The sequence below is a fragment of the Leucopleurus acutus genome (assembly GCF_964270905.1).
Source record: "Leucopleurus acutus genome assembly, chromosome: 9".
NCBI classification, from domain to species: Eukaryota; Metazoa; Chordata; class Mammalia; order Artiodactyla; family Delphinidae; genus Leucopleurus; species Leucopleurus acutus.
In genome coordinates, this window is record NC_139144.1 from 12,568,778 (window position 1) to 12,596,775 (window position 27,998).

General features: G+C 46.2%; 1 protein-coding gene across 2 annotated transcripts in view; it reads right to left on the bottom strand.

The window, feature by feature from the left end:
* OGDH (oxoglutarate dehydrogenase) overlaps positions 1-24,436 on the bottom strand; it is a 76,776-nt gene extending 52,340 nt beyond the window's left edge. Inside the window, exons 1-2 of one of the 2 annotated variants that reach the window (XM_082845986.1) lie at positions 24,368-24,436; positions 10,872-11,120 (exon numbers count right to left, since the gene is read on the bottom strand). In XM_082845986.1, the coding sequence (XP_082702112.1) occupies positions 10,872-11,093 (222 nt within the window). In that variant the 5' untranslated portion in view covers positions 11,094-11,120; positions 24,368-24,436. Of the gene's footprint in view, positions 1-10,871; positions 11,121-23,102; positions 23,183-24,367 lie in introns of those variants that run through there. The other variant, XM_082845987.1, reaches the window with a different exon arrangement.
* Between the last annotated feature and the right edge of the window lie 3,562 nt (positions 24,437-27,998).

The window sequence follows — 27,998 nt, forward strand, 5'->3', positions numbered from 1 at the left end:
CAGCTTCCTCCGGTCCCGTAATTCACCCCCGCTGCGCATGCTTCCCTGCAGCTCCGGCAGGCCCTCCCCCGCACGCTCTGGGCAGGTGTGGGTACCTGCACTCAGATGAGGGCCCGCCCAAGGAGCCCACCCCAACAAACAGCAAGCCCCCTTCCACCAGATCCGATCAGTTTGCACACGTGGGTGACAGAAAGTTCCTGGCGGCATACACTTTGCAAAACCCTCGCACCGCAGCTTAAAACTGGTAAATTTTAATGTAAGTCAGACCTCAAAAAAAAGTTGATTTAAAAAAAAGGCTGTGAAAATGAAGGTCATTTTTTTTGGCTTGTAGGTTTCACCGCCCTTCAGAGGCAGAGCTTCTCTCCCTCCAGCATCTTCTCCAAGATGCCTCTTCCACTCCTCCCCTCCCCACACCTGAACTGGCTTCCACCTTCGTTCGGTAGTAGCCTGCACCTCCCCCACTCCTGCTGCCTGGGGCGCTCATCCCCTCTCCACACACTGACCCGCGTCATCTTCAACCTGTGGCTCTGCCACTATCTGGAGAGGGTTCCCCTTCTGATAATCGCAGCCCTCATTTGCACACATCTGAACTTGAGGCTTTGTTTACCCGTATGTCTACCTGCTGCCAGTTCTGGTTCTCTCCCCAGCAGCGGCCTCCCTGCTGTCAGAACCAAGTGTCTGCAGACCCGCTGCAGGGACAGGTGACCACGAGGCTGAAGTGACCGGTCAGTGGGCCCTTTCCCAAATGAAGAGAAAACTTCAAGAAGAGGACGCCTGTGCGGTCCCACATGCCCCCTGCACGTGGAGCTTCGCGGCCTCCGTGCCATAGAGGCGAGCAGCCCTGGCCCGTCAACGGAGGTGTAGGCAGGCCACCCACCTCCCATGAATGGGTTTAAGGCCATCAACTTGTTGCTGAAATGACTTAAACCAAAACACGATAGATTTCAAGTACAAATAAGTATAACATTCTGGGTGAAGTGAAACCAGAATTCTTACATTTAATTTTAGATAACTAAAAGCATTTAACTGTAGTACATGAAGGTCTGTTTTCAAAAGCCATTAGCTCCTCTGCTCCCCCATACACCTCCCAGGCTTCTCACAGCCCCAAAGGGCTTTCCCTGCCGCCCGCCGCCAGTCCTCTTCTCCCCAGTTAGAGGGAGCTCTTCAAAGCTGCAAACACATCCCTTCTCTGTAACGTCTAAGGAAGCGGGTCCCGTGCTTTGCACATAGTAAGTGCTCAACACACCTGCTGAGTTAAGTTCAGACAGGTCAGACTCCTTCAAAAGCGAACATCTTGACAGGTGTGGTGTCAGATGCAATGTCAGGTGCAGTGGTAGGGGTGGTATCAGGTGTGATGCTAGGTGCTGTGCTCCCTGGGATGTCAAATGTGGTGCTGGGGGGTATTAGCTGTGGTTCTAGGGGTGGTATCAGATGCAGTGTTAGGTGTGATGCGAGGTGGATGCCAGGTGCTCGGTCTGGCGTGGTCCTAGGTATGGTGTCAGGTGTGGTGCTAAGTGCTGTGCTAGGCAGGGTGTCAGGTGCAGCAGTGGGTGCGGTGACAGCTGTAAGACCGTGGACCGTCCAGAGTCCTCATCTCAGATAAGGTGCTGACCTCAGTGGCTGTGGGAGTGCTAACCAGGGGACGTGGGCGTCAGTGGTTCAGTGAGGCAAGCAGACTTTACCCTGTTGATTGTCAGCAGATCACAAGAGTGTCAGGGCCAAGTTCCTGACTGCGAAGGTCGTGACAGAGACTTGCTCACGAAGAGTTTGGCTTTGGAGGGGTCACAAACCTGCTACCAAGCGCCCTTCCCCACCCCGTCTCAAAGTCCCCCGATGTGTGTCAGATACGTGGGCCAGCGCAACCGTGTGACCTACCGGGGCCACGCACAGGCTGAGCCCACCAGAGTGGGCCTGCCTGCTGCCCGCCCGCTCCTGGGCGTTGGGAGCCCCAGTCCTGACCCCCACAGGCTGGGCGAGGGCCAGGGAAGTCGCGTCAGCTCTCTGTGCCTCATTCCTTGCCTATAAAGGTAGGGAGCACTTACTTAGGACAGCCCTGCACCTGTGTAGCTTTTTACACCTTAAAAAGCACCTGTAGGTATACTTGTATTTGTTCAAGAAGCTGATGATCAAAGCTTAACCCCAGGGTTACTAATGCTTATTCTAGCTGCTCAATTCTATGACTCTGGGTTCTGGACTGGCCAGACCACTTTCTCTCGTGCAAAGTCCCCTTCAGATGCCCTGCTGTCTCGTCTCCACCTTAGCTATGGAACAAACCCCACCCACCCGCATCATGCACCCTGGTCTAGAACATGATGTCACCTGCTAGCCACCACCACCCTCTGCTGGGCGCCCTGCCAAGGACCCTGACGTAAAACACCACGCGGGGGAGTGGGCGGGGCAGCCTCTGGCCACCTCTTGAATGGACCAAACCCCAGGCTCAAAGGCCATCACAGTTGATAAACTAATGACTGCCGGGTCTGGACGTCAGATGCCAGCGCTGTCACAAAAAACCATATCATTATGTTCTGATACTGACAATGCTTTTTAACTGCCACAAACGTGAAATTCAAGGGAACAAGTGACCAAGGAAAACACATGCATGGCCAAACAAGGGTTTGGCGGGTTCAGGCTAATTCAGTCAAGTAAATGGACAGGCAACAGCTCCCTGAGCCAAGGATGGTCACCTGTGACTCGCTGGCCGACAGCGCCAGCCGTCCTTAAGGAGGTGCCGCTCCTCAAGGACCCTAGTGCCCTGGAGGGAGCTGGCACTGCTCTGAGGCTGCACGTCTCCCTACCCACCCTGCACAGGGGCTCTTCCAGCTTAGAAAGTGCGCTGGCAAATTCTGCAATTATTTCCTAAGCGCCTAGCTTTCTGTGCACACCAGCCCAGCTATGGCATGGAGCTGAGCGATTCATGTTTGTGCTGTGTATGAAAAGCCTGCATGGGGCAGTGTCTACAACCCTCCTGCTGTGCCCTGTCTGTGCCAACTGCTGGGCTCCATGCCTTTCCTGAAAACACCGTGTGGGACTGTCCAAACGTCCCGACGAGACGATACCTGGGGTGATGGGGCGAGAAGACCCGCGGTGGACAGCCACAGACCTGCACAAAAGGTTCCTGCTTCAGGGCTAGGCAGTCTCGAAAGACATGCATAGTGCTGGGCTGCAGACCCCTCCAACCACCAAGGCAGGGCCTTGCTCAAACTGTCCCCAGCTGAGGACGGGTGGGGCCATGTCCCGACCCAGCTCACTGCCCACCACCACGTCTAAGAGGCACCAGGATCAGGGCCTGCCTGTCACCACAGATCTATTTATACTGGGAGCAGTTAAACTTGGGCGTTCTGCTCGGGGATGCCTCAGCCACAGAAGCCAAATGAACTGTGCTCGATTAGAGTGATGCTGTTATTTTTAAAGCACAGTGTAGCACAGGCGAGAGAACATCTCCAGACAAGTTCTACTATCTTCTCTCTGTATGGGCGTGCAGGTAAAATGTCAATAAACACACAAGATTAGCTAAGAAAAGCTGCCTCAGCTCTGCTCTAAGGAATCTGCTGATAGAGGAATGATACTCCCTGGGTTTCTGCCCTAAAGGAAGTAGCCCCATCAGATCATTATAGAAAGGACTGTGGTAGGCTGCCCAGTGGCCACACGTCCTCCCAGGTCCACAAAAGGCCCCCTGCAGTGGCCATGTGGCTCCTCCACTGGGGGTGAGCCCTTGGGGGCTGGCCTGAGACTTGCTTTGACCAAGGCCATGGGTGGGAGTGGCAGTGTGAGTTGTGGGTGGGGCATCCAAGGCCTGCAGCCTCTCCTCCTCTCTCCTCTCTTCTCCTCTTGGAGCTACACTGAGGACTTGTGAGGGAGTCTCTCTGGTACCCTGGCTGATGGCAGGGCCTGGTGGATAGCTAGCACCAAGCACCAGATGTGAGGGGGTCCTTTGCGGGGCTGCAGCCTGGCCAAACCTCAGCTGCACGGAAGCTGGGAACCATGAGAAAGACTTCATTGGTGGTGTTTCGAGTTGCCAAGTTTTGGGCTGGTTTATTACACAAACGCTCATAGAAACCAGACTTTTACTGCAGGAGAATATTATACGCAGGACGCCTGTGACGGCTCTCATGCGCAGTTTTTCTGGCATTCCTCAGGAAGTGAGAGCCCTTGCCCTCTGCCTGGCGGTCCGCACCCAACAGTGCATTCTGTCAACTCAGAATTGCAACTCTCAAGGGCGGCTGTGTGGGACCACAGTGGGCATCTGGTCCCCACGCGCCTAGTGGATGGCCCCACCTGGAGGACCTAGCCCAGCGGAGCCAAGCCTCAGGCTCCGAGAGAATTCTGGCTCTGCGAGTCGGGACCACTTAAGAGAGAAGGCCCTAAACTCAGAACCTGCCCATGGACAGCAGAGCCCAGAGCCCAGCAGACCTTCAGACCCCTCGCGGGGGCCTGGCACAGGCGGAGTCGGGGAGTGAGTGGCCTAGAGGCTCTGGACTGATGATGTGATCACCACCACAGCCCCTTTCTGGGAAAGGCCCCAAAGAACGCCTCTGGCTGACAACGCTCCTTCTTCCCTTTCCCAAAGAGGAGGTGCCAGGTAGGCGGCTGGGGCAGAGCTCGCTGCGCCCTTCTCAAGAGCTGCCCCAGGGACTTCCCCGGTGGCGCAGTGGATAAGACTCTGCGATCCCATCGCAGGGGACCGGGGTTCAATCCCTGGTCAGGGAACTAGATCCCACATGCATGCCACAACTAAGAGTTCACATGCCACAACTAAAGAGTCCACCTGCCACAACTAAAACCTGGTGCGACCAAAAAAAAAGGAGCTGCCCCGGCCCCGAGGTTAACTCGCTCCTTTCTTGCTCTTGGTGTCCACCTTCCCCTTGAGGTCGCTCTGGATCTCTCTCTCCAGTTATCACTGACATTTAAAAGCCCACGATTCTTGCTTAAAATACAGTATAAAAGGATAGGCATTAAAAAATCACGCTCCCAAAGATGCAGCACGCCTTTACTCCCAGCCCGCCCTCCGGCCACCGCAGGCTTAGTTAGCTCTCCATCAGTGTCTGACACCCTCACTTTCTGCCAACTGCTCAGGGGTCCACACTCCCACAGCGTTTCACAAACTAAGCCAACACCCCTCGGCTTGATCTCGGGGCCTCTCCACGTATGTCGCAGCTCAAACTGCTGGTCTTCACTTTGCTGCCTTGGGCTCCTGGTGCCGAGCCTCCCAGGAGCTTCTGTGAGGGCTCGCTGAGTGCCCCCCGACCCTTCCCATGCCCCTGCAGCCCTCTGCCTTCACACGTGCCTCTTCTGGGTACAGCCACCCTGTCCCTGGCCAGGCCCCTTCCTTACCCTTCAAAACTCAGAACAACTGGCGCTTCCCTGCAGAAGCTGGTGAGGTTTACTCTGTATTCTAACTGTGCTCGGCTTACTGAAGTCCCCACGGGCCCACGAGCTAGCGGGCCCTGCACACTCACACCTCCTGGCAGCCAGTCGACGCAGTCCTCCAATAAAACTGTCGCGAGCTGTGAACCGCTACACACATAAGGTGAAGGCACTGCTTCAGGACCCTTACACTTTCCAGAGGTGTTAATTTTATGTCCCTGACAGCATAAACACAAATTCTTTAAGAGTAAAATACTATACTGAAGTTAGGGAAGATGTTCTTTGTTGGTTTAGTCGATTTAACACAAAAAGTCACCAGGGTTGAGATTCATCCTGATTTAGGAAGCTGAGCATGGAGGGGGAACTTCAAAGTAAGGTTTAACAGCCTCGATCACTGAAAGCCCCTGAAGTATACCACGTGTGTGCTTTTCCCCAAGGCCAGCAAAGAACTAGGGCGAACAGCGGCTGAGTTTTTAAAGTGCAGCCAAGGCAGTTTCAAAGCTGCAGAATGAAAAGGAACGGTGTCACCCCATACTGGGGACGACGTGTGTCTGTTTCTGCTCTGCTTGTCTGGTTCAATTACAGAAAATAACAGCATTGTGTTTCACGAGCATGGAAGGAAGAAGCAGAAGTGCCCGGCCCAGAAGGGTGGCATGGCCGAGCTCAGAGAGGTGGGACCGAGAGTCTAGGATCTGCATGTCGAGCGCCACACAGAGCTCTTGTGGTGACCACACTGGACCAGAGAGCTGTTACTACACGTGGGAGCTGGGCCGCAGAAGGCAGGAGAGGAAATGGACACAGTCAGCAAGATGAGGAAGACAGGCTTTTAGGAAGTGGGCAGGGGTCACTCAGAAGGCCCAGGCAGGGGAAGTGAGCTCCGATGCACCAAGGACGTCCGTGGTGGCTCAGTGAGCAGGGGCACAAAGGGCACCACAGGGTGGAGAGGGCACAGGGCCCGACCCTGGGATCTCCCCGCAGGGCTGACACCACGCTGTGACTGTGGTGGGGGTGGAGGTGAGGGCAGGCACCTGCCTCTGCTGCACAGGAGGGGCTCGGTGAAGGCTCAGCAACTCTCAATTACCTGTCTGTGTGAAACACTAACAAGGGCAATCTGGCTTTGACTCTGTTTTTAAGACATAAACAAAAATAAGATGCTACCATCTGACTTGTCCCCAACATGGCCAAGACCTTAATGAGGGAGGGCTTTGCACGCTGACAGAACAGGCCCTGGCTGACGGGTCCTAGGGGGGCAAGGGGCGAGCTACACTTGACAAGGTGTTTACGACTGGAGCGCAGAGGCCGAACTGGAGAAAATGATGGGGAAGAGATGGCTGTCTAGGAGAGGACCACGCCAAGGGACGAAGAGCAGAGGGACGGCGAAACGGGGTGCAAAGGCAGACCCAGGTAACTGGGCGCAGAGGCACGGGGAGCGCTCGGGGGCTTGCACCCCTGAACTGCTTGATTACTTTACCACAAACATAACATTCACCATTAAACATTTAGAAATAAAAGCTTTCTTTTTTTTTTTTTTTTCGGTACGCAGGCCTCTCACTGTTGTGGCCTCTCCCGTTGCAGAGCACAGGCTCCGGACGCGCAGGCTCAGCGGCCATGGCTCACGGGCCCAGCCGCTCTGCGGCATGTGGGATCTTCCCGGACCGGGGCACGAACCCGTGTCCCCTGCATCGGCAGGCGGACTCTCAACCACTGCGCCACCAGGGAAGCCCTAAAATTTTTCTTTAAAGATAGGGATACGACAAAATTATAAAGTAAATTATAAAGTCAAACGTGAAAGGGCAGCTTTAAGATAATCACAAAGAGCTGAATATAGACTGAGAATGAGATTATAGTATTAGAGAAGTATCTTGTTAATTTTGTTAGGTGTGGTGAAGAAACCATTCCCTTGATAGAGCCACTCAGATGCATTTATGACAGAAAATTAAGTGGGGAAGGAATAGATTTTTAAAGACTGGCAAACTGCAGAGAGCTACTGAAGTTGCGTGATGGGTCTCCTCACGGAGGTTCATTTCACACTCCTGTCAACTGGGGGAAGAAAAAAAAAGCACAACGTGAGAGTTGTGAGTTAAGTTTTATTTGCGGCAAAGTGAGGACTATAGCCCGGGAGACAGCATTTCAGAGAGCTCCGAGAAACTGCTCTAAAGAGGTGGGGGGGAAGGTCAGTATATTTGTGATTTTCGTGAAGGGGGAGTCCATGCAATCGAGCACACATTTTTTGCAGAAGGTTTCTGCTAGTCACGAGGAGCAGACAGACCATGAAGGATTTTAGTGCTTCTCTAGATACAGGGAGATGACAGAATTGGGCTCATAAAATCTTCTCCTGAAGATATCTATCTGAAGACCTGTTCTCCCAGCTTTCCCCAGAGCACAGAGTGCTTCATTCCTGATCTCCACCCCCTGAACTCCTTTCAGGGGGTGTTGAAGGTCAGCAGCTGCAGAGCTCATAATCTGATCCTTGTAGAGGTAGATGCTAAGTGTCAATTTGTAATTGACACTCCTATCGTATGTTTGAAAACGTCATAAAAAGTTTAAAAAATAATAGGAAAGCAGAGCATAGAAGGGCAGGGAGGGGGAAGATGCTAAATCTGTGCTGTTTCTGCTGGACACAAAAAAATTCAGTCCTAGCAGTTCCTCATAAGCCCTCTGCAAAGGGAGGGAAAAGAATGATGACAGAACCAGCTCTCAGGACAAGGAATGTGACATCCCTTATGTGATGCAGAAATGAGAAATCAGAAAGATGATCAATCTAAATCTTAAAACCTAATTTTCTTTATCTCTCCCTAAACTATTTTTTCTAACACAGAGTACAAACAAAGCATTCTTAATAAAACCAACAATTTCCAAGGCCTTCCGTGGGTCACAAATGCCTTTGAAAATCTGATGAAAGCTCTGGATCCTGTCCCTCAAAACATGAGCATACAACAGGTATTGGGCCTAATTCAACTTGGAGAGGTGATCAAGTCCACTTTGCTGGGATGGCCGCAGAGGGACACTGCCATTGTAAATGTCCACTGATTTACACCATCCTGTCCCTCTCCCTCAAGGAGACGCTGTGTCCCCTGGAGAATACTGACAACAGAAACCAGCACATAAAATCTGGCCCAAAGATGCCAACCTGCATGTATTCTCTTATTAAACTGAAAAGTCCTTTTTTGAGATCCTTTACCCATATCCCCCGCAGAATCTCTCAAAGAGGTGCTAAAGAGGTGCTTGCTCTGACCTGCGGAGCCCAAGGACCCAATCCTCACTCTGCATTCTTCCTCAGCAGGCTGCATCTATCTGTGCCTGTCAGTAGTCCTCTCACTGTGCTGTCCTCATCCCTGGGACAGATGGACACGGTGACCCTCCCACGCAGCCTGAGAACCCCCAAGTGTTACCTTCCTCGACACCGTGTGATAAAAATCCTTTTCAAGAATAGGTGGAGCACAGAGCATTTTTAGGGCAGTGAAAATACTCTCTATGATACTATAATGGTGATACATGGCATTATGTATTTGTCCAAAACCACAGAATGCACACCACCAAGAGTGAACCCTAATGTAGGCTATGGGCTTTGGGTGATGATGACACGTCAATGTAGGTTCATCAATTATAACAAATGTTGTAACTCTGGTGGGGGATGTTGATGGCGGGGAGACTGCATGTGGGGGGCAGGGGGTACATGGCAAATCTCTGTACCTTCCCCTCAATTTTGCTATAAACCTAAAACTGCTCTACAGAATAAGTCTGTTAAACAATTTTTGTTGTTGTTGTTGTTGTTTTGTGGTACGCGGGCCTCTCACTGCTGTTGCCTCTCCCGTTGTGGAGCACAGGCCCCGCGGCCATGGCTCACGGGCCTAGCCGCTCTGCGGCATGTGGGATCTTCCCAGACTGGGGCACGAACCCGTGTCCCCTGCATCGGCAGGTGGACTCTCAACCACTGCGCCACCAGGGAAGCCCTAAACAATTTTTTTAAAGCAATAACGATAACGATATTAATACAAATACTAATAATGGTAACAGCCACTGTGATGCTTTCAGCCCCACTTTCCAGAGCTCTGCACCACAGAGCCACAGTGTGCTTTACCACTGCAACCCATTCCCGTGACACCAGGCATTCACACACGGACGTTCCCCAACCTAGATCCCTGTTAACTTGCAATAGCTCACTCATGTGCTATTCTCCCTAAAACCAAATATAACTTAAGAAGACTTGGTTGGTTCCATAAAGAGGTTACGTCTGAGAAAAGGAAGGCAAGGGACAGCCTGGACACAAGATGAAAGTCTGATTCTGAAACCTCTGGGCTAAGTTTATTTGAGAGATAACCTTGTAGTAACTGTCTTCAGAAACCGCTAATATCTGACATCACAGGCAGAGGCACTTCTTTCCGGGCAGTGCATTTGTCTACAGTCTTGGGAAACATACCGCAGATCTCCTCCCACAGGAAACCAGGTCTCATCTTGCTCATGGAGCAATGCAGCTTCCAGGTTGCCATGGAAACGTTGCTGGGCAAGGAGGTTCAGACCAAGAGGCGGCATTCCTGATGAAACGGGACTGGTGGCTCCCGCAGTCAAACGTACCCAATCTAAATGTCACTAGTGCTTCAGGGTAAAAGGGTAAAGCTTACACTCAAGGGCCCAATGGAAGCAGGCTGCCTTTAGATAGCAAGTCCCCAAAATTCACAAGAGCCAGATCAACAGTGACAACAGCCAGCCTCCGGTGGGCACTTTCTCTGCGCAGACACTGAGCACCTCACACATACTGTCTCCTTCACACACCCCGCAATGGGGCACAAGGAGTCTGAGCAACTTGGGGATCTACCCTCCAGCTTCTGCTGGGCCAGCTGCCTGACCTGAAAACCAAGAAACAGTCATCAAAATCCATAAATATCACGGGCCAAAATGCTGTGAAGAAGTTCTCCCACTAGGCACGCTCTGTATCAAGTAAACGTGTGAAGAGAGAGGCTCTAAGGAAGAGCCTCACTGGTTAACACAGAGAAATTAGAAGGAAGCCTTCACAGAATTTACTTTCAAATACAAGAGAAAAACGTGAACATACTGATCTAAAATGTCATTTATACAGAAATCACACGAAATGGTTTTCAGGTGTTCCGAGGACAGCGGGACAGAGGAGCTTCCTGCGGGGCCTCTCCTTCCGTGGGCTTCCTTTCTGCAGCATCACCATCCTGCAGCAGCCTTGGTGAGAGCCTGGGAGTGGTGCAAGTGCCCTCTACATCCTTGCCGGTTTAACACGTTGGCTGTTCCAGGGAGCAAGGCCTTGAGCGCGCCGCACACGGAGAGAGGGACACGCCCCTCCAGAGAAGGCGGTTCCAGTTGGGCCTGGTGTGACGGCCGAGCTGGGCTGACGCAGAGAACTCGGGTCGGTGGGGCTTCCAGCCACCTGCCTGCCTTCCTTCTTGACGGTCCTCAGAACACATGCACTTACCTGGATGGCCAGCCACCATCGGCCAAGACTCCAAACACACGAAGACACCTGCTCCTCTGAGCCTTACCTTGTGTACACTTTTGGGGTTTTCCAACCAAGCATAGTACATTTCCTCCACATAGTTCGAACTAGTCCCGCTGAGGAAGGGCTCCGCAGCAACGGGGGCAGTATAGCACCGGATCTGCCCAAACGTCCTAGCTGCTGCTGGTCTGTTTTGTGAAAATGTCTTCACAGTCTGGGAAGCCGTCAACGGCCTCAACTTAGCAGCACAAGTCCTTAAGTGAAACATTCTTGTCCTGAAGTCTCTCACGACCGTCTGCACCAAAAAAAGAAAGAAAAGTTAGAAAGAGCATTGTAGCAGCCAAGGCTACTGGGGGAAAACCTCGCAGACTGTGGCTGGAGGAGAAAGACCCTGTAAATACATTTGTGGCCGCGTGCCCTGCTTCAGAGAGCACGACACAGCATGAGGTTGGTCACAAACTGACCAACCTCCTATGTACAGGGCCTGTGCTCCACATGGGGAGGAGAGAACACAGCTGTAGAGGTATGGTCTTCCCCTGCAAGTTTCAATCTAGTTTGAGGGATACGATATATCATGATAAATATGTGACGCCCTGTAAGTTTATACGTTATATAAAACAACTATAGGCAAAGGCAACAAAGATTAATGAATGATTAGATTAATATAATTGTAAAATGAGAAAGATACTTTCTAATCTATTCGGAGACTACCGAGTACCCGCTGGACTCACGGTATTCTGGAGAACACGGAGACATTGGAAAAATATTTTGCTCACCCTCAAATAATTTATCTTTGAGCAGCAGAAAAAAAAATTTTTAAATTAAAAATTACAGCGACAGCACTGAGCGCTTGAGAGGCACAGAAAATGCCAACACAACTCCATGGGAGAAGCCGCTCCTCCCAGGTGTTCCTTTCCGGAGGCTGGGAAAGCTTGGGGAAGGGACGGAGCACAGGGAGGATTTTGCTCTGGAGAGGCAGAACGGCAGGCATTCTAAATATAAGAATCAGGAGGAGGAAAGACACAGAGGTGGAAAGGCGAGCAGAACACAGGGGAAGAGCAAGAATCGTCTTGTCTGGCAAGAGAGGTGGACTGGCTGGACAGCCAGGGGTCCTGAGCCCCGTTTCCTGGGACTGGGAGTGGGCTCTGTGGGAGGAAGCACGGGCAGCAGTGACTACACAAGTGTCTACCTACCTTGGGGCGCTCTGTGGTCATCAACTTGACATGTTAGGATCCTTCACGAACCCCACCAACTCCCTAGAAGGCAGGCGCTAGCTCTTCTGTTTTACAGGTCACCTTTCTGAGTCTAACTTTCCCCCAAGGTTGAATGGATCTTGAGTTTGAGGATTGTAATTTTACTAAATCTAGTATGTAACTCTATATACGCTAGCCATTTTACAAAAGCAGCTGATGCACCCACCAGATCATGAAAGAGTTTAGACTGTCCCCAGAGGGGTCTTGAACCACTTCCAAGCATGAGTCAGAATCCAGATGCCTCCGGGAAGGGACCCAGTCAGGAAGGGATAAGGACACTGTGCAGTTCCTCTCCACATAAAGATCCCGGCACCTTCCAGTCAAAGCGAAAGAGGCTGTGGGAGGGGAAGGGAGCCCCAGGGCAGGGACGAGGCTCACCACAGCCCTCTGCCCTGAGATACAGTGCCTGCTGGCCTAACACATGGTTGCCCTTAAATCTGCCTTAAAGCAAGTGCCGGGGCTGTCAAGTTGGAATTACACCCCACCTCCACTCCTGCCTGAAGGAAATCCAAGCTCTGAGACATGCTGAGAATTACCCAGAAATAAATGTTACATAAACTATCCTCTACACAGTTTATACGAACCCTTCCTCTTAAGCCAAATATGATCAGAATACGCATAAAGGACACTGACAGAGTGTCTGGCCTGTTCTCCTGCTCAGAAAAGACAGGTCAGCAAAAGGGAAAAGCAGAACAGGTACTTTAAAAACAAACTGAACAACAAACAAAAACTTCCTCCTTAAAATTTAAAGATGAACAAGCCTATATTTTGCTATAGAATGCAATCTTAACTCCTTTTCTTTTTAACCTTAAGTAACTTCAGTAGTTCTTCCTACCTCCAACTATACTCCCATTTTCTCTAACAGGCAGACAAAGAAAGACACTGATGGCAAAAATACTACTACTGCTGCTTTCCACGTTAATTTTTTTAAAAATTCAGATCCAAAGGAAAACACTCATTTTTTTCCTCCAATGTCATTATTATCTAGGCAGCTTGAAACACTCGATGGCCCCTGAGCTGGGGTTTTCTCCTAGAACACAGCAGTATCATCACCTCCATTAGTATCATCACCACCATTAACTGTCATTATTCAGTTGCTGCGATACCCAATTAACAGGCACCACACTGACAAGCACAAAACTGCTCGTTTCATGTGTTCTTCCCAATGCAGTCCTTCCAATATGATACTATAAACAAACCACGTTACCTAGCTATCTACAGTCACGGAATCTGACAAATAGCTCAGTGCTGCCGAGCACTGTTACTAGCAATTTTCAAACTTCCCTTAAGATGACTCATCGGAAAACCTGCCCTTCAGCAGATGGCTCAACATCCCCGGCCTCCACCCTGGGAAGACCAGGAACAGCTGTTCTCTATCCACGATCTTATGGACCCACAGAGCAGACAGCAGGTATATATACATTTCAGATTTTGGTAGGGTCAGATTCCATCCTTCCAATTCCAGAGTCAACATTATGAATAGTGCACCATTTTTGGTAGAAACACTGAATTGTTCAAACACTTTCATGAAAGCTTCGGGTTGTCCAAGAAGTCCAAGTGTTCTGACTTGTGGTTTAGAACAATATTTCTACTTGACAAGGGGGCCAAAAATTCTCAATGGGGAAAGAATAGTCTTTTCAACAGACAGTGCTGGGGCAACTGGAGATCCACATGTGAAAAAATGAAGTTTGGACCCCTGTCTCACACCATATACAAAATTAACTGAAAATGGATCAAAGACCTAAATGTAAGAGCTAAAACTGTAAGACTCTTAGAAGTTTTATAACTTCCAAGTTAAAATGGAATAAATCTTCATAGCCTTGAGACAAACAACGTGTCTTAGGACACCAGAAGGACAAACAACAAAAAAAATAGACAAACTGGACTTAAACAAAATAAAAACTTTCGTGCTTCAAAGGACAACATCAAAAAAGAGAAGACAGTCTAAGAGTAAAAGGAATATTTGCAAATCATAGAGCTGATAAGAACTCTTACAACTCAATAATGAAAATAAAAATAACCCAATCAAAAAACTGCCAAAAGTGACTTCCCTGGTGGCGCAGTGGTTAAGACTCCACGCTCTCAATGCAGGGGGGCCCAGGTTCGATCCCTGGTCAGGGAACTAGACCCCACATGACGCAACTAAGAGTTTGCGTGCCACAACTAAAGATCCTGCATGCCACAGGGAAGACCCCGCATGCAGCACAACCAGGAGCCCTCGTGCCACAACTAGGACCCGACGCAGCCAAATAAATAAATTGATTAATTTTTAAAAAATTGCCAAAGGATACGAACAGACATTTTTCCAAAGAAGACACACAAATGACCAATAAGCACATTAAAAGATACTCAACATCATTAGTCATTAGGGAAAAAAATGCAAATCAAAACCACAACAAGATACCACTTCATGCCCACTAGATTAGATACAATCAACACAAGCAAGTGTTGGAGAGAACGTGAAGAATTTAGAACCCTCATACAATTCTGGTGGGAATGTAAGTTGGTGCAGTCACTTTGGAAAACAGTTTGGCAGTTCCTCAAAAAGTTAAACATAGAATTACCATATGACTCAGCAACTCCACTCCTAGGTATACAACCAAGAAAAACAAAAACATACGTCCACACGGATGTTCACTGCAGCATTATACGAGCCCAAAAGTGGAAACAACTCAAATGTCCATCAACTGATCAATGGGTATACAGAGTGTGGTATAGCCATACCATGTAATAGTATTAGGCAATGTAAAGGAATGAAATGTTGATATCTCTTGCAACACAGATGAACTTTGAAACTTTTAAGTGAAAACAGTCATTCACACACAAAAAACACATGTTGTATGACTTCATTTATGTGAAGATGTTCAAAAGAGGCAAATTGATACAGACAGAAAGCCCAAGACTGGGGGTAGCAAGGATAAGATATAACAACTAATGGGTATGGGTTTTATTTTTTGTTTGGGGGGGGCGGGGAATGAAAATGTTCTAAAACTATTGATAATGCTGATGGTTTCACAACCTTATGATATACTGTAAAATGTTAAATTGTACAATTTAAATGGGTGAATTGCATAGTATATGAATTATACCTCAATAAAGTTTTTTGTTTTTAAATGTTTGTGAACAGATTTGCCCAAACCTAAACTTTATTTTTTTTGCCACATCACACGGCATGCGGGATCCTAGTTCCCCAACCAGGGATCGAACCCGTGCCCCTTTGCAGTGGAAGCATGGAGTCCCAACCACTGGACCACCAGGGAAGCCCCTCAATAAAGTTGTTTTTAAAAAAGTCTAAGAAGAAACATAAACGAGCCTATCCCTATCAATAAAGTACACAAAGTGACACTATCTGTAACCCATTAATTTCAAGATGCAAGTATAAATCTATACATTTGAGAAAAATAACATTAAAAAAACCCCAAAAACCAAAGCAAAATTTGTTTTTAAGGGCTCAGTGCTCTGCCCTTAGGAAAATAAAACAGTTTATCTGTGCCTGGACATTCCCCAGTCAGGCAGCACACACCTTACCCAAGGCCACCTCCCCATTCACAGGATGAGGAGATAAACTGACTCCTGACGTCTACCACCCTCATGCTGGCTAGCAGAGGAGTAATTAAAGAGGCAAAAACAGCCTGGGCATTTCTCAGGACATGAGTCTTTTAGGGAAAAGCATCATTAAATGATTGTTACCATTGTGTGTTGCCTAAGAACCATTTTAAAAAAACTTACCTTGAGAGACTTTTTGTTTTTTGTTTTCTTTTGGTTTTGGACTCATTTAGATTTTCATGATGAATCAAGAAAACAATGCTTGCTACATACCTATCGCTGTTAATCCATTATTCTAGTTTTAGCAGTGATACAAAGACATTATGTACAGGGAGAGCACAAGTACCAATTTTCTTTTACTGGCTGAGAATCTCAAGAGAATGCAACGTCTTTCACTTGTGATGCCTCATCAAACATAAACTGAGGGATTGAGAGGTAGTGCAGAGTACTCAAACTACAAAGGTACTTTGCCGTTATTACACAGAAACGGTGGTTGAGCCTGCAGGGCAAACAGGCAGAGTGACTCTTCCTTGCTGTGTGAGCCTTAAATGTATCACTTGATCTGTGTTCGTTTCCTTTGCCATAAAGTGAAGGATGCAATCACTTCTGTTCCCTCAATGTTTTTTGTAATTATGATACAAACATGAAAGAACTTTGCACACTTTAAAAGTACTTTTATGGGACTTCCCTGGTGGCGCAGTGGTTAAGAATCTGCCTGCCAATGCAGGGGACACGGGTTCGAGCCCTCGTCTGGGAAGGTCCCACATGCCGCGTAGCAACTAAGCCCATGCGCCACAACTACTGAGCCTGCTCTCTAGAGCCTGTGAGCCACAACTACTGAAGCTGCGTGCCACAACTCCTGAAGCCCGCGCACCTAGAGCCCGTGCTCCGCAACAAGAGAAGCCACTGCAATGAGAAGCCCGCGCATCGCAACGAAGAGTAGCCCTCGCTCACTGCAACTAGAGAAAGCCCGCGCACAGCAATGAAGAGCCAACACAGCCAAAAATAAATAAATTTTTTTTTTTTAGGTATTTTTATGACTAAAGAACTATAATCTACCAGAAGAAAAAAAAAAACCCCACCCCACAACTAATGGTATGTCTTAAAAAGCTGAAGTTCCCGAGGTAAAACTAAACAGAAGTAAATTTGGAGTGGGTAGCTGACCAGATTGCTGGGGGGGACTTCCACCTCTGAAGTGGGAACCCCAAACAAGCTTCAGTGCATGGGTCTGAAGACTGATCCATCCTGCCCAGACCGGCACTGTGTTTCCAAAGGTGCCCTGAATGCAGTGGTGTATAGTATAGGTAAATAGGCACTTTTTAAAGGTGTTGGTTAAAGTAGAAATTATTAAATTTTTATGGAAAGCAAGGACACTTGTCAATATTTATTAAAAATTTAAAAAGCACATACAGGACTTCTGTTTCCCACTAAATGCAGCTAAAAACATGAGATGCTTCATTTAACACAAAACAAAACAAAAGACTCTGAAAGGTGGAGAGGAGACAGACTGGAAAGGGGCCTCGGGGCCCCAAAAGACTGAGCACTGAGTTCTCGGTTTTCCTTTTGCCTCATATAGTCCAGGCTAGATGCTGAAGAAGCTGGCAACCCAGAAATACCAACTAATGTAGACCAAAAAAAAAGCTGCAGTAAAAGCCTGCCCTCTCTGGCCAAAGGACCAGGAATGGGGCAGCCTAGCAGGACAGAATACTTTTAGACAATAACAACTCTACTGCAACCAACCCCACAGAAACACTGTGGCCCACTCCCACTCCACCTGGTAGTGTCAGAGGAGATCAGGGACTTCCATCCCCACCAGGTGACAATGAGCCACCCTCCCCACCCCAACAATCTAGGAGGGAGCCTGGATTCTACTCTCGCCCAGCAGTAACAGGGCAGCACCTTTCCCTTCCCAGGCAGGGTGGAATCCCAAAGGTGTAATTGGGAAATTACACCCACACAGCAGTAACAAGGAGTCCCTACCCACAGATACCAAGGAGGCCAGGTGAGGAGCCTCTACCTCCATAACCAGGCAGCACCTCCTACCCCCCCAGCAGTGTCAGAGGAAGCTCACCAACACCAAGATGACACAGATGTTAGAATTATCTGGCAAAGATTTTCAAAGAGCCAGCATCAAAATGCTTCCACAAGCAACTAGAAACATACTTGGAACAAATGAAAGTAGAAAGCCTCAGTAAAGAAAAAGAAGATATAAAGAAGAACCAAATGGAAATTTCAGAACTGAAAATTACAATAACCAGAATAAAAAATTTGATGGATAGGTTAAACTGAAGAAAGAAGAAACAGTGAACATGAACATGGACAAACATGAACGAAAGGAATTTCGCAATCTGAACGGAGAAAACAGACTGGGGGAAAAAAAAAGAACAGGACCTCAGGAACACGTGGGACTATAACAAAAGACCTAATGCTGAATATAAAATGTCATCAGAACCTCAGGAGGAGCAGAAAGAGGAAGGGGCTGAAAACGTATTCAAACAAATAATGGCTGAAAACTTCCCAAATTTGGCAAAAAGACATAAACCCATAGATTCAAGAAGCTGAGGGAACCCCAAACAAAATAAACCCAAAGAAATCCACTCCAAGACCCATCACAAGCTTTTGAAAACTACAAACAACTTGAATAGCATACTTCTCACCAGAAACTATGGAGGCCAGGAGAAAGTGGCATAACACTTTTCAAGTGTTGAAGGAAAATAACTGTTAATCCAGAATCTTATATCCAGAAAAAGTATCCTTCAGGAACAAAAGGGGAATAAAGATCTTCTTAGATGAAGAAAAACTAAAAAAATCTGCCGCCAGAAGACCTACCCAAAATGAATGGCTTAAGGAAATCCTGTAAACAGAAAGTAAATGATAAAAGGAATCTTGCAACATCATGAAGAAAAGAAAGAACAACAGAAAGGCAATGTATGGGTAAATAATAATTTCCTTTTCCTCTAGAAATCTTCTAAATGATGTGTGATTGATGAAGCAAAAATTTCAACACATCTGATGTGGTTCTAATGATATGTCTGTAAAGGAAATATTTAACACATTACTGACTGGGGGATTTTTGCAGAAACTAACGCCTGTGGCCATAATACGTCTCCAGTCAAAAATGTGTTAAAAGACAATTTTAAGTGGAGTAGGATAAAGTGATGTAAACAGAGATATGGTTTCTATACTTCAAACTGATAAGATGATGACACCAGTATACTGTGATAAACTATGTATATATAATGCCTAGACAACCATTACAAAAGCTACACAGATATACTCAAAAACACTACATATAAATAAAAGCAGAATTTAAAAATATGTTCAAGTAACCCACAAGAAGTCAAGATAAAGAAAGCAGAAGAACAAAAAACAAAAAAGGAAATAAAGGATAAAATGGCAGACTTAAGTCCTAACATATCAATAATTACTTGATATGTTATGTAAATGACCTAAATGCACCAATTAGAAAACAGAGATTGGCAGAATGGATAAAACAACAGGATCCAATAATAGAAGAAACTTCAAATGTAACAATACAGGAAGGTTGGAAGTGAAAGGATGAAAAATTATATACCATGAAAACATTAATCAAAGGAAAGGAGAAGGACTATATTATTATCAGATAAAGTAGACATCAGAGCAAAGAAAATTACCAGACACAGAGATATTAATGACAAACGGTTAATCCACTAACAGGATATAGCAATTCTAAATGTGTACGCACCAAACAACATAATTGCAAAATATGTGAATCAAACCAATAAAAGAGAAAGGAGAAAAAGACAAACCTACAATTATAGTTGGAAACTTCAACCCCCCTTTCAACAAGAAATGGAAAAGCTAGACACGAGGTCAGCAAGGATACAGAGAAACTCAACGAAAGTACAAACTACCACAACTCACCCAATTTGAAATAACTATTAAAGAAATTTCACATGCAATTTAAAAGTTCCTGGAAAAGTAATTTCCAGGGAATTCCCTGGCAGTCCAGTGGTTAGGACTCTGCACTTCCACTGCAGGGGGCATGGGTTCGATCCCTGGTTGGGAAACTAAGATCCTGCAAGCCACGCAGTGCAGAAAGAAAAAAAAAAGAAAACGTTATTTCCAGGCCCTGATGGTTTCACTACAGAATCCTATCAAATGTTTAAAGATTAATTAACTCCAAACCTACACAATCTCTTCCAGAAAATACAAGGAGGAGAACTTAGCAATTCATTTCATGAAGCTAGTATGTCGCTGAAATGAAATCCAAACAAAGATAGAAAAAAGAAAAAGGAAAAAAAAAGCTTTAAACTCATATTCCTCATGAATACAGATGCATATAAATAACCTTGACAAAATATAGCGAATAGAATTAAGCAATATATAAATGCAATTATACACCATGACCTAACGGGGTTTTTTCCAGGGATGTAAGCTAGTTCAATATTCAAAAAACAATGTAATCTACCATACTGACAGGCTAGAAAAGAAAAATCACATGCTCATATCAATAGATGCAGATAAGCACTTGATAAAATTCAACACCCATGATAAAAACTCTCATAAAAGTAGGAATAAAGGGGAACTTTAACTTAATATAAAGCATCCACAAAAGTCTACAGCAAACACATACTTAATGGTGAAAGACTGAACGCATCTTTTTAAAACTGGGAGCAATGTAAGGATGTCCACTCTCATCCCTACTACTCAGTGTAGCACTGAGAGTTGCAGCCAGAGCAATAAGGCAAGAAAAGGAACTAAAAAGCATATGTATCAGAGAGTAAAACATAAAACTACTACTATTTGCAGATGACATGATTATCTATGACAAAATCTCAAGGCATCTACAAAAACACTTATAGAACTAATAAGTGAATTCAGCAGGGTCACAGGATACAAGATAAATATACCAAAAAACAACTGTATTTCTACAAACTATCAACAGACACATGAAAACAAAAATTTTTTTAAAGGAAATAGTATCAGTCTAACAAAACGTGTGTAGGACTTGTATGCTAGAAACTAGAAAACACTGATGAAGAAAGAAAAAACCTAAATAAATAGACATACCTTGTTTAAGGATTGGAAGATTGAACATAGTAAAGAAGTTATCTCCAAATTGATAAACAACTTTAACACAATTCCTATCTAAATCCCAGCAAGAATTTTTATAGATATAGGCAAGATTATGCTAAAATTTATATGGGAAGGCGAAGGAATTAGATCAGCTGAAGCAATTTTGAAAAAGGATAATGAAGTGGGAAGAACCAATCTACTTAATTTCAAGAGTTATTATGTAGTTGCAATAATCAAGACTTGTGGTACTGATGGTGAAATAGACAAAAAGACCAATGGAACAGAACAGAGAACTCTAGAACAGACCCATACAAGCACAACCAACTGATTTTTGACAAAAGAGCAAAAGCAATTCAACGGAGAAAGAACAGTCTTTTCAACAAATGCTGCTGGTTGGATACATATGGGGAGGGAAAAAAAAAAGAAAGAATGAAAGGAAAAGAAAAGAAAGAAACCACTCGAACTAGACTTCACACCTTATATAGAAATCAACTCAAAATGGATTATAGATTTAAATGTACAACACAAAACTATAAAACTTTTAGAATAGTATGTAAGAGGAACTAGAGCCAGGCAAAGAGTTCTTAACTTGATGCTAAAAGCACAACACATAAAAGACAAAATTCATAAACAGGACTTGATCAAAATTAAAAGCTTTTGCTCTGCAAAAGATACTGTTAAGATGATGAAAAGACAAGCTACAGACTAGAGAAAATATCTGCAAACCACATATCCAGGAGAGGACTAAAATGTGTAAGAAATTCTCAAAATGAAACATTAAAAAAGGCAAATGATCCAATTACAAAATGGGCAAAAGATATGAAGAAGTTTTTCACTGAAGAAGATATACCCATGGCAAATAAACACATGAAAAGACATTCAATATCACTAGACATCAGGGAAATGTAAATTAAAACCACAATCACTACACATCTATTAGAATGGCTAAAACTTTAGAAAATGGTAACATCACCAAACGCTGGCAAGAATATGCAGAAACTGGGTCACAAATACATTACTGGTGGGAATATAAAATGGTAGTCACTCTGGAAAACAGTTTGTCTATTTCTAAAAAAAAAAAAAAAACTAAACATGCAACCACCATATGACCTAGTGATTACACTCCTGGACATTTACCTCAGAGAAAGGAAAACTTATGCGTACATAAAAACCTGTATATAAATGTTTGTAACAGCTTAATAGCCGAAGAACGGAAACAATCCAGACGTCCTTCAATGGTTGGAGAGTTAAACCAACTGTGGTACATCAATAGCCTGGACGCATAAAAAGGAACAAAATGCTGACATAAGACAACAACCTGCATGCATTTTCAGAGAATTACACTTAAATTAAAAAAGCCAACCCCAAAAGGTTACTTACTGTATGAGTCTCCTTATGTAACACTCCTGACACGCCAAAATTACAGAAATGGAAAACAGATTAGTGGTTGCCAGAAGCTAAGGAATTGGAAGCAGGATGGAAGTGGGTATGGCCATAAAAAGGTAACAGGAGGGATGCTTGTGGTGATAGAAATGTTCTCCATTTTGACTGTTATCAATGTCAATACCTGGTTGTGATATAATACTGTAGTTTTTGTAAAATGTTATCATTTGAGAAAAGTGGGTAAAGGAACACTGAGACCTCTCTGTACCATCTGTTATAACTGCATATAATAGATTTGCATGTACAATTTCTCAAAATTATACCATTCTAAAATAAATTTCTCAATAATTGTACAATTATCCCAAAATAAAACGACCTAAAATTTTAATGGAGACGATACAGTACTTCCGTCAAATGGGGCAGTGAGGAGTAGGACTGATTAAAAGCAGATGTGAAACACATAGATGTATATGCAAGATCTACAGGTAATAAACACGGTAAATATTTCACATTTAATAAACTGTGCATTCAAATTTAAATGAAATCAAAAGAAATTCATATTTCTGAAATTAAAGTTAGTCTTTAAAAGTAACTGAATTTTGGGACTTCCCCAGCAGTCCAGTGGTTAAGACTCTGTGCTTCCACTGCAGGGGGCGCGGGGCTGGATCCCGGATCTCACGTGCTGAAATTTGGTGATGGTTGCATACTGTAAATATACTACAAACCACTGAACTGCATACTTGAAAGAGTGAATTGTATGATACATGAATTGTATCTCAATAAAGCTGTTAAGGAAAAAAAAAATACTCGAAACTTGGAAACTGCTCTCAAAAATATAATCAGGATACTCTGATATTTCTCCAACTTTCAAGAGCTAGTCCTCAGCTAATATGCAAAGCTAGAATAGTATTATATACTTTCATACCGCGCAGGTCTTACACAAAAATCTGCGCGGTTGGACTGCTGCACGTCCTGACACAGTGCAAACAAGGCTTCATCCCAGGTGATTCATCCTAAAGGTGCTCAGAGCAGTGTACCTGGAAGTGGGCCTCTAGTCCCTGCTTCAAGGCGCAGGACTGCAGAACAAGGCGCAGAGAAACCCCAGGACAGAGTTCACACCTCAGGCCTGAGTCATCTGTTCTGGGCGAAAAGCAGAGAAAGCAGTTTCTTATCTACTCGTCTCTCGCCACCGGTTTTCTACTAAGTCTCGGTACCCAACTTACACCGACATCAGGTAAAAGGGAAAAGGTACACTAGTGTGTTCCTCGAGGAAATGCACTTCATCTCAACATGAGCTATCAAACCCCTGGAAGAAAGAGGAGTATGGTGGCGTACCGTGCACGGTAGGGTACCGCAGGGTATTCTACTCATCCAGGGTGTCACCCCAAAGAGCTCACAGAGAGGATGGGTACCGAGGGTGCTGAGTATGGAGGGATCCTGAGTATATAGGTACTGAGTACGGTATGCTGCGGCAAAGTAATCCACTCATCAGGGGCGTCACGCTGAGGAGCACAGAGAGAATGGGTACGGTGCGTCCTGAGTACAGTAGAGATACTGACCTAAGGTAAATGCTGCGGGGTAATCCACTCAAGGGTTCACCCCAGGAAAGGGCAGGGAGGATGGATATAGCGGGTACTGAACACAGAGGATACTGAGGGGTAATCCGCTCCTCAAGGGAGTCACCCCAAGGAACACAGGGAGGATTAGTACGGTGGGGTACTGAAGAAGTGGGGGTACTGCGGGGTAATCCGTTCCTCAAGGGTTCACCCCAGGAGCAAAGGATCAGCCCGGACAGAAGCCGACCAGCGTCTCCGCGCTCTGGAAAGGGAGGACTGCCCACAATTCGCAGCCGTTTCTTCCAAGGGCGTGCCACCCTTCCATCCGTCCGGGTGTGGAGAGGACACTGCCGGGCGACTCCCACGTGACGCCTCCTCGACCTTGGGGGTCACCCGCGCCGCGGCGCCCATTCCCTCACATCCGCCGTGCGGCCCACCCCCCTGCCCGCTACAGCCAATGGAGCGCCGCTCCGCGCCCCGCGCGACCTCTGCGCACGCCCGCACCCGCCAATCTCCGCCCGCCAGGAGACGCCCGCCGCGCCATTGGCTGCCACGCCCGTCTGTCAGGCCCCGTCCCACCCACCTCCCCCCGTCAGCCCCGCTCCAGCCAGCTTCACTCCCTGTCACCGGGGTACCGGCCGCAACGAAGGCGCGGCGGCCTTGCCCCCTGCCGCGACCCCCGCCTCCTGCCCGACCGGCGCGGAGCCTCCCAAATCCGGCCGAGCCCGGCTGCAGCCCGAGCCTACCTGTCTCCGACTCAGCTCCACCCGAATGAGGCGCCGACACCCCACTCCGGGGCACCAAACTCTCGGCCCCGCCCCGGCGTGCGGCGTCAGCACGCCGCCCCGCCCTGGGAGGAGAGGGACCGCCCCTAACTCGTGAGCGGGGTCTTGACGTCACAGAGTTGTGGCCTCGTTGCTCTTGGCGCGTTCTTGGGGGAGCAGTGCGGATGCCCAGGCTGCGGCCGGGAGTCGTCCGGCCGGTCCCTACCGGGACGCGTGACGGGTCTGAAAAGGGGGTCTGCACGTTGCTAAGTAGTGTCTCCTGCAGTGGGTTGTCAGGAGCCCTCTGATGGAGAGCTGACCTAGTCTGTGCTGCCAGACAGAAAGGAACCTTGATCGGCAAATGCGCGCTCGAGGCGCAGCAGGTAGTGGCCCGGGGGAGTGAGAACCAGGAAGCCCCAGCGCCGACACAACGGTTTCCCAAAGTGGGCAGCGGGATCGCGGGGACCTTCACGTGGTGCATGGACGGTGTATCATGCCATTTCATCGAATACAAATGGTCATCTGCTTTCAGAGCTTATTTTACTTACTGCTGAAAAAGAAAAAACAGTGTTACTAGGACACCTCGATCGTAAGATGCTCTATTTCAAAATGTGGGGGGAAAACGGTCAGATTTGATGAACTATGGTAAATTGTAGTCAATCACATACTGAGAAAGCCCTTGCAGTTCTTCTGTCTTCATTACAGCAAGGAGAAAGCCTCATTTCGTGCTAGTGTATCCTTAGCTCCACTTTTTCTTCTTTCCCTTTTTTGACAAAGAGAGATAAGAAATTAGGCTGAAAACTTTTGGTGGATACTAATATAGGTAGAACTTAAGTTACTTTGTCTTCCTGATTTGTGACAGTTTATCTTTGACATTTATGGCAAGTGATACTGGTTTTCTGATTTACAGTAATAAAAAGTTTTCTTTTGGGGGACTTACCTGGTGGTCCAGTGGTTAAGACTTCGCCTTGCAATGCAGGGGGTGCGGCTTCGATCCCTGGTTCGGGAGCTAAGATTCCCACATGCCTCAGGCAAAAAAGCAAAACATAAAACAGAAGCAGTATTGTAACAAATTCAATAAAGACTATAAAAATGGTCCACATCAAAAAAATCTTAAAAAAAGAATATAATTAAAAAAGTTTTCTTTTGTAATAAAATTTTCCATTTTAAGACTACATTAACTAGATAGTAGTATGGGAAGGTGGCATCCAAATGACTGACGTTAGGGAAACGCTGTTCCACCCTGTCTTGAATTGTTCTTCGGTGTTTATTCCCCAAAACTTGAAGACAAGGGCTGTGTCATGTGGCATAGCCAGGGACACTGGGGTGACAAAGGCCAGCAATCTGACCATAGGGATCTGACCATGAAAGCTCCATAGAGGACACAAGTGTCTGAATCTGGGCTGAAATTCAAACTGAGGACTTTGCCACCTGCTCACAGGTGTGATAGACTTAGAGCGATTTCTAAATTTCTAAAAGGGAAAGGCAAAGTAGGAGGTGTTTTTTTCTTTTTTATGTAGGAAGTATAAGTGCTTGTAAGAACAAAATTGGGTTGATATGTGGGATAAGGATCTGGAGACAGAAAGTGAAGGAACCAAGGAAAAAACTTCAGTATTTTTTTTCCTTTCTCTTTTTATTGTGGTAAAATATATAAAAGAAATAATATTTGTCATTTTAAAGGACAATTTAGTGGCATTAATCACATTCACAATGTTGTGCAACCATGACCACTATCTATTTTACCACTCCAAAGAGAAACTCTGTAACCATTAAGTGATAAAGTCCCATTCCCCTCCCCTCTTGTTTCTTAGTAACCTCTACTATCCTTTCTGTCCCTATAAATTTGATGACTCCACCTACCTCATATAAGTGAAATCATACAGTATTTATCTGTCCTTTTATGTCTTGCTTATTTCACTTAGCATGTTTTCAAGGTTCATCTATGCTGTAGCATGGGTCAGAATTTCCTTCCTTTTCATGGCTGAATAATATGCCATTACAGCACTATACTGCACCTTGTCTATCCATTCATCTGTTGATGGACACGTGGGTCATTTCCCCCTTTTGGCTTTTGTGAATACTGCTACTGTTACTGAACCAAACTTGGGTCCGCTCACCAGACTGGCAGCGAAACTGGGTTGACACCAGGTTGTGGTGAAAGAAAATACAGCATTTATTGCAAGGGCAAGCAAGGAGAAAAGGCAGCTCATGTTCAAAAGACCAGAACTCAGGGGCTTTCAGGAAAGGGTTTTTAAAGGCAACGGTAGGGGAGAGGGTTGCAGGGTGCCTGGTCAGCTCGTGGACATTCTTCTGATTGGTTGGTGGTGGAGTAAACTAGGTGGTATTTCGGGAGTCAGCAACATCAACCTGGTTCCAACTGGTCTGAGGTCTATGTGCTTGTGGTCAGCATGCAGTTAACTTCTTCCACCTAGTGGGGGCTTTCGTATCTGCAAAACAGGGAGATTTTTCAGAGTATTATCTGTGGCCCTTGAGGAGGAACTAAAGGTCCTTCCTTGCCTTTGTTTTATGGCTAAACTATTATTATTTGGTCTTGTTTGACTGTTTTCCTTTGTTTCTGCATTTTCGCATTTCTCTGATTAAATTTGTTCTTTGGAACATGGGGCGGGCCTAGGAGGCTAAAGCTTTTCTACGAACAAGAGGCAGGGGAGGGACTTCCCTGGTGGCACAGTGGTTAAGACTCCGCACTTCCAATGCAGGGAGCCTGGGTTCGATCCCTGGTCAGGGAACTAGATCCCACATGCATGCTGCAACTAAGAGTTCACATGCCACAACTAAGGAGCTCATGTGCCGCAACTAAAGGAGCCTGCCTGCCGCAACTAAGACCCGGTGCAACCAAATAAATAAAATTAAATATGAAATAAAAAAGAGGCAGGGGACACTGGGGTCTGTCCCTGGGAAGGTCCCACAGGGCGCTTCATGGTTCCACTACAATGAGCATTGGCTTACAAGTATCCATTGAGTACTTGTTTACAATTCTTTTGTGTATTTCCTAGGAGTGTAAGTGGTTGGTCATATGGTAATTCTATGTCTAGCTTTCTGAGGAAGTGCTAAACTGTTTCCCATAGTGGCCACACCATTTTACATTCCCACCAGCAATGCATGACATTTCCAATTTCTCCACATCCTCTTCTTATTTTCTTTTAAAAATTGTATTGTAGCCATCTTAGTATGTGTGAGGCGATCTCATTGTTGTCTTGTTTTACATTTCCTTAGTGACTAATGATGTCAAGCATTTTTTTTTTTTTTTTTTTGTGGTATGCGGGCCTCTCACTGTTGTGGCCTCTCCCGTTGCGGAGCACAGGCTCCGGACACGCAGGCTCAGCGGCCACAGCCCACTGGCCCAGCCGTTCTGCTGCATGTGGGATCTTCCCGGACCGGGACACGAACCCATGTCCCCTGCATCGGCAGGTGGACTCTCAACCACTGCGCCACCAGGGAAGCCCTCAAGCATTTTTTTTATGTGCTTATTTGCCATTTGTATATCTTCTTTGGAGAAAAGTTTATTTGAGTCATTTGCTCTTTTTTGTTTTTAATTTTTTTTATTCATTCATTTATTTATTTTTTGGCTACATTGGGTCTTCCTTGCTGCGCT